At 39.6% G+C, this 9207-nt stretch overlaps 1 protein-coding gene across 2 annotated transcripts; it reads left to right on the forward strand.

Annotated features, from left to right (window-relative positions):
• Positions 1-724: 724 nt before the first annotated feature.
• ADAL (adenosine deaminase like) lies at positions 725-9088 on the forward strand. 2 transcript variants are annotated; one of them, XM_015638508.3, is made up of 10 exons: positions 725-844; positions 2599-2729; positions 3304-3364; positions 3686-3773; positions 4353-4434; positions 5146-5272; positions 5941-6021; positions 6611-6749; positions 7194-7294; positions 8173-9088. In XM_015638508.3, the coding sequence occupies exons 1-10, from the start codon at positions 785-787 to the stop codon at positions 8362-8364; spliced, it is 1062 nt and encodes a 353-aa protein (XP_015493994.1). In that variant the 5' UTR covers positions 725-784; the 3' UTR covers positions 8365-9088. The 2 variants fall into 2 exon arrangements, with proteins under 2 accessions (XP_015493994.1, XP_033372865.1); XM_033516974.1 differs by lacking the exon at positions 725-844 and adding an exon at positions 912-1019.
• The last annotated feature ends 119 nt before the right edge of the window (positions 9089-9207 follow it).

The raw sequence follows: 9207 nt of genomic DNA on the forward strand, positions 1-9207 counted from the left end.
CTTGAATTTAACTCTAAAGCTAACTTCCCTAAATATGTCAGTATTCTTTTTTTTTGTATTTGTGGGAGGATAATTTATTTGCCTGAGTTATGTATGTAAATCGCCATATTTTATTATGTTAATTACATTAACTTCTTGGTTTGGGGATATAGCAAGAGCCAATATCTGCTTAGGGAAACTTTAAGTTGTGGAGGGTTTAGAATTAGCCTGCAGTAACACTAAAGGCTAAATGTGAAATAATTGAAGTAGTTTTTTTTATTGTCCTGGAATAATTTTGTTTTGGTTGGGTTTGACTTGCATATCAATGAAAGTTAGTTACAGTTCCTATTCTTGTGCTAGCAAGCTTGCCAAATTACTTATAGAAAGGGTTGGCAGTATAATCGATGAGTTTATCCACTTAGGCCTCTGTGACGCGGTAATGTAGCGGGCTAGTGCCATGACAGGACAGCAGCTTTGTGTAGCTGCGGTAAACGCGCGGCCGTGCGTGCGCGCCCCTCGCCCGGGGCTGGGGCGGCCGCTGCTGTAGCACTGCGGTGCCGTCGGGCTGGAAGCGCTATCGCTTGAATAAACTGCGCCTTGAAGCTTTGCTGGCCTGAATTCTGACAGTGTTTGTCGTGGCCTCGGCTCGGTCCCGCCGCAGCGACGCGGCCGGAGGGAGGGAGCGGGCCGGAGCGGCGGGCGCGGCCCTGCGCTCCGCAGGTGCCGGGGGCGGGCCCGGGGCCGGGCCGGGGCGGTGCCGCCGCTGAGCCCGGCTCGTCCCGCCCCCGCCGGCACAGGAGCCACCATGGCGGAGGAGCGGGACCGCGAGCGAGAGCTGCGCTTCTACCGACGGCTGCCCAAAGCGGTGAGCGGCGGGGGGCGGCGGGCACGGACCCTCCTCCGACGGCACCGCGCTCGGGCTGCGGACGGAGAGACAGACAGAGCGACACACGCTGCTGCTGTCCCGGAGTTCTTCCCAAACGCGCGTTTTCTGAGGGCCTTACCCCACCGCAAAATGCACTCGGCTGTTCGTCTGTCCGGTTTGTTTACAGACCTTACTGATCTTAGTAATCTAATTGCAATTAAATCAACTGAGCGCGATCTCAATTTTCTCTTTTTGTCCTATTTCCCCGAAGTCTGGCCGAGAAGTCTGGCTCAGATAAGTCTTTTTCTCTGTGCCGAGGGTGTGCCTTACTTCTGGCATATCAGTGCAAGCCTTCCGTAGGGGTGCGTGCGGATTTATCGGGGCTCGTGTGCCGCACTCTGACCAAAGCCCGAGGACACGTACTGCAGCACAGAGCTCGTACAGGCAGTGCAGGGGGACCCCAGCAAACCCTCCTCACACCATGCCATCCTTGCATTCCAGTGTTCCTTTTCAAAAAGTTGCTTTTCAGGGTGTATGTTTAATATCTGACAGAATTCTGGGAGCTAATTGTAGTCTTGTGAAAAATATGAGAGAGTTGTAGCACTGTATGTATGGCTCAGTCACCAGAACCTGTAAGCAGCCATAGCTTCTCATGCTTAGTTGGAGTTACAATTTCAGCATGTTTTCCAATGTAAATCTTGAAGAGAAGCATTTATTGAATTTTCTTTTTCCTATTGAGAATGGATGTGTGCAGGGAGATGAGAGGTAGGTAACAAAGTAGATGCTTTGGAGATACATTTTGAATGAGGTGGGAGGGCGCTGGAGACCTATTCCATAAATCAAGAGCCAGGAGGCAAGAGGGAACAAAGGTGAAGTGAGGAATGGAGCTGAGGACCACAGGTTTGGAGTCTGAAGTTAGAATGTCAGTAGGAAGTCAGGCAGGAAGAGGCCTTGGGCAAAAAGGAGTGCAGTTAGTGCAGTTTCTGTTCATGGTAGAGTCTTGCTGCATTTCTGGTGTGACTTTAAACTTCAGAGTATGAACAAAAGGAAGGGGAGTGGGTAGACACCTGTTGCTATTTTTGAATGATGGATATCTACATTTAACTTGCAATGGATGGGGAGAGTTCTTGGATCTTACTGTACTTTTTGTAACACTGAGGTGGCTGCTGGCTTCCTCCTCACCTTGGATGACACCACCCCAAGAACTGTGTGGAGAGCTCTTTGCTGAGCCAGCTGTGCTCCCACTGAGACCAGTGCCAACAGCAGCCACCAAGTGAGAGGAAAGAAATAGGGCTGTTCTCAGTTGAACCCGTGCCTTCAAAAACCTAAGGAAGTTACTATTAGCCAAAATGCACATCACTGTTCTTTTCAAACTCTGAGTGAAACACTGATGTAGAATGCGAGAACAGTAGTACAAACAAGGTGCAGAAACCATCCTATTCATAAGTCCATAGCGTTGCCCTAAAAATTAAGCCTTCTGATAATGTTTGTATAGTTTTAGTTACTTTTCCATGAAAGTTCTATAAACATAAGTTGTTTATCACATTCCTTCTAAGAAACATCTTTTGATGGATGTTTCACATGACCAGTGTGCTTGGGAAGGTGGTAACTTAATTATCCAATCCCTGGTCATTGTCGAGAATATAAATACTGGAGTTAGAGAAAAAAGGGGGCTTTTCTGTTCTGACACTGAGAGTGCTTGTGTGAATCATTTTGTGTCCTTTAGTGACACCATAGGATTTTTATTTCTGTAGGAACTTCATGCTCATTTGAATGGCTGTATCAGTTCTGCTACTATGAAGAAACTCATGGCTCAGAAGCCAAACCTTCAGATCCAGAATGGAATGACTGTAATTGACAAAGGAAAGAAAAGAACCTTAGATGAGTGAGTATGTGCATTGTGTGATGAGCATTTACCAAAGGTTTTTTAAGTAAGTTAACACCAAGTTTAAACAAACTTAAAGTTTTAAGTAAGTAAAACACCAGGAATGTGTGCCCTTACACAATAAATGCAGAAAATATGTTTTTAAGTTTTACAGTGTAATCTCAGATTTTTTTTTTTGTTATTTGTATCTACAGAGTGATTTCTTAGGTGCTTGCAAGCTAGGAGGAAAACTTGTTGATTAATTCCTTCTTTAAAGGATTGAAATTTTTCACTAAGATCATATGCTTTTCAGAGAAAATTGACTTGTTGAAATTGAAAATTGAATAGTTTCTTTTTTTGGAAACATCATGTTTTCCTTTTCCTTTAAAAGGCTTTGTGATAGTAACAATTTCTGTTGCAAATGCTTTGTTAGTATCTAAAATCAAATACTGCTGTTCAGATGGTTCTTTGTATTTCAAGCTACAATCTGGTGAGTTGACTCTAGTGGGTAGGTGTTTTTAAAATGTAGATTTATTTTTTTTCCTATATACTCATTCAGTGTCTTTCCAATTAATTTTTTTAAATTTTATTTCAGATGTTTTCAGATGTTTCAGATCATCTATCAGGTTACCACGAGGACTGAAGATATTTTGCTGGTAAATTAATTTAAAGTTCACTTAAGCAAGCAGTACACACAGTCAGAATCAGTTGGATTAAGAGCCTTGGGTTCTGAGTAACAATATCAACAATGGTCCCTTTCAATTGAAGGTCAGAATAATTATTGTAAAAGACCTGAACTCTCTTCACTATCCCTGAAGGAATCAAAGGCTCCTTCTGTGTGGCAGTATTTCACTAAAAACATATTGGGCCTGAAGACATTGCAAGTTTTTCACAACAAAAAATAACTGAGTCTTTTAGTTGTGAAGGAAAATATAAGTATCACTTTTATGATGTTGAATACACTTTTACTTAATCAGATAACTAAAGATGTCATTAAAGAATTTGCTGATGATGGTGTTAAGTATCTGGAACTGAGAAGCACTCCAAGAGAAGAAAATTCCACAGGTATAGTGTTTTCTGGTTTTTAATTTGTGATCTTCTTGCAATGTAAAACTTACTTAAAAGAGTATGTTAATAACAAGAAAAGTCAAATTTAGTTGGCTCAATAAAAATATTCTTTAAATATGAAAGCTAGATTTAACCATGTCATTTTGCTATTAGATTTTTGAGGACAAAAATGTGTTGGTCATGAATCTATGAAACATGAAATTGGGTTATTCACTTGAGTATGAGTCTGAGTCTGCTAATATTTTTAGTAGCTAGCTAATATATTTTACTTTTGTTATTTTGTTTTTTTTCTTCTAGGGGTGATTTAGCAGAAACACATAATGGAAGTCCTATTCCAATTCTCTCATTCACACAAAGTCATTTAATTTTTCCACATCCTTAGGAGGAGGTTTAGTTCAAATGTGTGGTTCACAGTAAAGCTATATTTACAGATAGAATTAGAATTACATGGGTTAGAAGACTATATGGTCTAAAATCAAAGGTGCAACACGAAACCTAGGAGACTAGAGAGCTGGGTCTGCAATATGATAAAAATAATTTAAAATGTTTGTTCCAAATGTGTGCATGTGTTGGCAGGTATGACCAAAAGGATGTACGTTGAAACTGTACTTGAGGGGATAAAGCAGTGTCAAGAAGAAGGCTTGGATATAGATGTAAGGTAAATAAAGCATATGGAATATCTCTGTTTCAAGGTTTTGTGTAGTCTGATGCTTGGTCATGTTTGCAGACAGGTTTACAAGCCATCAGTTTAGGAATGAAAATTGTTTTTAAACTAGATTACATGGAGTGGAAACAGGTAATTCATATAGAAACTTGACTTTTTATCTTCTTTTTTACTGCTAAAGAAAAGCAGGTAAAACCTCTCATCTCTAAGACTGTGCATTCTTTGCAACATTTTCAGGAAAAGAGATGTTTTTTATGGAATTGGCTCCTTTTTCACAGCTTAGCTTAGTTGCAAAGATTTTGTTTGGTTAACTCTACAAGCAGCCTGCTGTAAAGAAGAGCTGGTCCTGACCAGCAGAAAAGTTTCAGAAGGTGTCAGTGGTTGTTTGGAGACAGTTTGTTCTCCTGTCTTTTATAGCCCCAGTAGCAAGCCTTACTAGATTTATTGGTGAAAGCTGAAGAATTTTCATCCTTCATGTGTGGTATTGCTTGTCATGAGCCAACTTATTTATCTGTTTGTGTCCCTCTGCACTTTAGTACCTTCATCCCTAGAACAGTTTCCTGTCCAATATTCTTTATGCTCAGCCATGAAGGATATGAAGTGCTATTTTTTTATTGGTATCAGATCTGTTGAGCTGCTGATATTGCATCTTGGATATAATTTAATAATAATTTAATATAATAATTTAATATATTTCTGTCCCAGGCTGTTAATAGCAATAAACAGACGACATGGCCCAGCAGTTGCTAAGCAGACTGTTAAACTTGCTGAAGAGTTCCTGCTTTCCAGTGATGGGGTTGTAGTAGGACTTGACCTTAGTGGTGATCCCACTGTAAGTTTTTGGTTTATTTTATTCTGGTCTTGAAGATAAATGTATAATGTTGTGTAACAGCAGGTGCTTCTAATCATAGCTTTTACTCACAAGTTTTTGTCCAATTTTTGTGCCTAGCTGGAATGGACTGATATTGGGTTAATTTTATTGCTGCTATAAGAGGCAGATACTCTAACAAAGAATCCTTAGATTAGTTTGTGACTGAGAAAAGAACCATTGAAAAGCAGTGTTTATCTGGGAAGTGTCTATACCTGAGTTGTCCCAGTCACATTAAGTGTGTGAAGGCAAGTTGTCAATAGTTTAAATTTTGTTTGGCTGCACCAAATGCTATTTTGCATTAATAAAGTGAAAATGTTTGAAGGCAGCTGTCAAGCTGAAGTGAATTATCTCTAGGTGGTAGCTGTGTAAAAGGTATCAAAACCAAAGAAATTGGCTTGTAAGTCTTAGGCATCATCTGAGCTACTGTTGTTTGATCCATTCCTCTAAACCATATGGCAGAGGGTTGTTTGACTTACTGCATTCCACACTGAAGTAATGGGAAAAGTGGAATAATTAAATGTAACTGTATTTGAATGTAGTGTTTGGCTATTGCTAGACTTCTTAATTATGGTAATGACAGGGATTTTGTCAAATAAGCTGTAGAATAGTGATGTGTCCCTGTTTTCCAGGCAGGACATGGTCAAGATTTTTTGGAATCTCTCTCAGAAGCAAAAAAAGCAGGTCTAAAGCTGGCACTCCATCTTTCTGAGGTAAAAGGATTTTCTGTTTTGGTGCTTCTCTGCAATTGTCATTGTGTGAAAATCTTGACAAAACTAAGATTACCTTCTGTGCATTTTGAACTTCTCAGGCCAAAGTATTAATGGTTTGGGGCATTTGACAACAGACAGGAAAACAAGGAGAAATCTTCAAACTTTTGTTCTAAGTCTGAACAGCCAGAATATTGCTTTCTGTGCTATATCTATTGTGGGTTTAGGTGTGAAATTGAAATCAGGAGCTTTCTAAGAGATCCACTTCTTTCTTCCTGGTATTATCATGGTAGTGAAATCCACACAGTTTCAGGAGCAGTGAGCTCTATTAGTTCCACTGGTATCAGTACAAAGAATTGGGCTTCTGCTCAGATGATGGCTCTGAGAAGTCCAATAAATACTGAAGATAGTTATTTTTTCAGTAAATTAAGCAGGACATATGATGTCATCAACATGTTTATATTTGTTTCTATTTCACTAACGCTTTCTTTCAGATAAGAGATGCCATGAAAGTGGAACTGAAAGTCCATTGTAATTATATAATGTGCTGTTTTATGGTGCCTTGACAGAATGTGAAATATATCCTCTCTAGATTCCAAATCAAGAGGAGGAGACCAAGATTCTCCTGGGCCTGCCTCCTGACAGAATTGGACATGGAACATTTCTCAACTCCACAGCAGCAGGTTCTGAAGAGATAGTGTCACTGGTTCACCAGAATCATATACCTATTGGTAAGGAAAAAAATATTTACCATGACTTGAACTTTGGATATCAGAACAGGATATGTACTGCTGATCTAGTGACACCACCTCTGACCAGAGGTGACTTGGACAAACGTGGCAATGAGACTTGCCCATAAAGCTACACTCATGGCACTTGTGGGTTTTTTTGGCTCCTCTGTGGAAGCAGACAACAGCTGATGTCTCAGAAGCAAAACCAAATCATAATTTGTCATTACTATACAAGACTGTGTGGTGGTTCTGTACCTGCTTTGCAAGCTCCCTAGATTTTATACCCCAAAGAAATTTTTCTCAAAAGAAATTACCAAAGAAGCATGGAAAATTAAGGAAACAACAGTAGCTGGTTTTAATTTTTATTCAAGACCTTTCTAAGTCAATTAACATGTCTCTTGTTTTGATATATGTCCCCATTTCTTTTTCTGTTTTTCCCTTTAGAATTTTGCATGACATCAAACATAAAATCTCAGACAGTGCCTTCCTGTGACAAACACCATTTTGGATACTGGTACAGCATGGGCCATCCTGCAGTGCTTTGTGTAAGTTTTTTTAATTTTTAAGCATGTATTTAGGAAAAGGGCTAAAATTGTGAAGTTAGAGAAGTCTTTCTCTGTTTATGGATCAGAACTGACTTAAAATTTTTGACCTTGTAGCAAATAATTTGCTTTTAGGAAATCATGATGTTCTGTTTGAGAAATGCTTTTAATTCAAGTGGGAATTGCTAGTATTTATCTTGGTTCTATTGTAAAGCCAGGCCTTTTTTTCTGTGGGATAAGATGATCAGCTATGCAAGCAGTGAATTTAATAACTCTTTGCACAATGACAGATTTCTCTTAAAACCCATGGCTCCAATGCTTGCATATGCACCTGCGCTTACCTGGGTGTTCATTGTGTTGGGTGAGAGCTCCTGCCTTCTCTTGATAGCTCATTGAGGTCTTTAAGCATTCAAGGTGCTGAGTACTTGTGCTGCCACTGACAAGGTTTGACTATTATCCTGTTAGTTTAACCCCCATAATCCATAGCATTGTCCAAGTGTGTGTGTATATATAAACATATTTAATAGCACTGTGCTTGTCTGGGAAAAGGGAAAAGAGGAATAAGGAGACCTGCACGTACTGACATACCTTGAATATATGCAGCATTTGATAGCCATCTTTCTAGAAATTTTAGTAGGAAATCCTGTTTTCTTGATAAATCATCCCATCATTTTAAGAAGTTTTCTTATATGTTTGAATAATTTACTAATTTTTAGTGAAAATAGGGCAAATAGAGAATTAAATAACCATGCACAGATGAAAGAACGGTGGAATAAAATGTGAGACAGCAAGGTAAACCTGGTTTGTACATATAGAAAAAAATCTTTTTGATATAGAGGAACTAATTTAAACTTTTTTCTTCCCTTTCAATTTAACTCCAGACTGATGATAAAGGCGTCTTTGCAACTGATCTATCGCAAGAATATGAGCTGGTTGCAAAAACATTTAATCTGACTCGATCACAGATGTGGGATCTTTCCTATGACTCAATCAACTATATTTTTGCTTCAAATGCAGTAAAATCCAAGCTAAGGGAACAATGGTGTAAGCTGAAGCCAGCTCTGTTTGATTAATCAAACTGTTGTCCTAAATAGCTTAGGTGTATTAGCTTACTTAATAAGCTTTTTATATTGAAGTCCCCAGCCTTTTTCAGACCTCAGGGTTTTAAACCCAGCCGTAAACTGCCTGTGCACAATGAAGGCAACTGGAATGCATCCCTTGTTACTGGGGACAGAAGTAAATGTTCTTTTGGTAGTTGGAAAGGGCTCTCAGCCAGTGACTAAAATGCCAAATGTGTTGTCACCTTGTTTCTTTTGAGCTGATATGACATTTTAAAAAACACTTAGTTGAAATATGTCATCATAATATGAACATTTGAGAGCTGCAACAAAATGAAGGCAGAGCTATTGATGTTTAAAACATCTCTTTGGCAGCATTCCGCCAAGCTGTTTGAATGTGTGGTGTGTATTTTTGGGGTTTGTATTGTTTTCAGGTTTTGAGCTGTTGATTGGATATGAAGACAGAGACAAACTCAGGTAGAACAAAATATTTATCCCAAGGAATAAATATTGTATCTGTTTTTATTGCTGTGCATGTATGACTGAAGCTGCTGTGATGGAATAGCATGTGGGGGTCTGCTGGTGCCCTGGGCACCGCTGGTGTGTAGGCACTTAAGAATCTTGAATGCCTTCAGTAAGTGAGCTACTTGGCAAAGTGGTCTCATTCTTAAAATGCTTTTTAGAATTGCTGTTTGTTGTGTAAAAAAGAATAAAAATCTCTGTGTTTTTGAAAGCACCACTTCAAGGTGTGCATGTGCGTGTTTGAGCTCTGCAGAAGAGAAGCAGGATTCTGTGGGGTGAGTCCCTGGAGCAATCGTGCTGCTCTGCCAGCCTCTCCCCTGCTGCTCTGCCAGCCAC

This window comes from Parus major, chromosome 10, assembly GCF_001522545.3.
Source record: "Parus major isolate Abel chromosome 10, Parus_major1.1, whole genome shotgun sequence".
NCBI lineage: Eukaryota > Metazoa > Chordata > Aves > Passeriformes > Paridae > Parus > Parus major.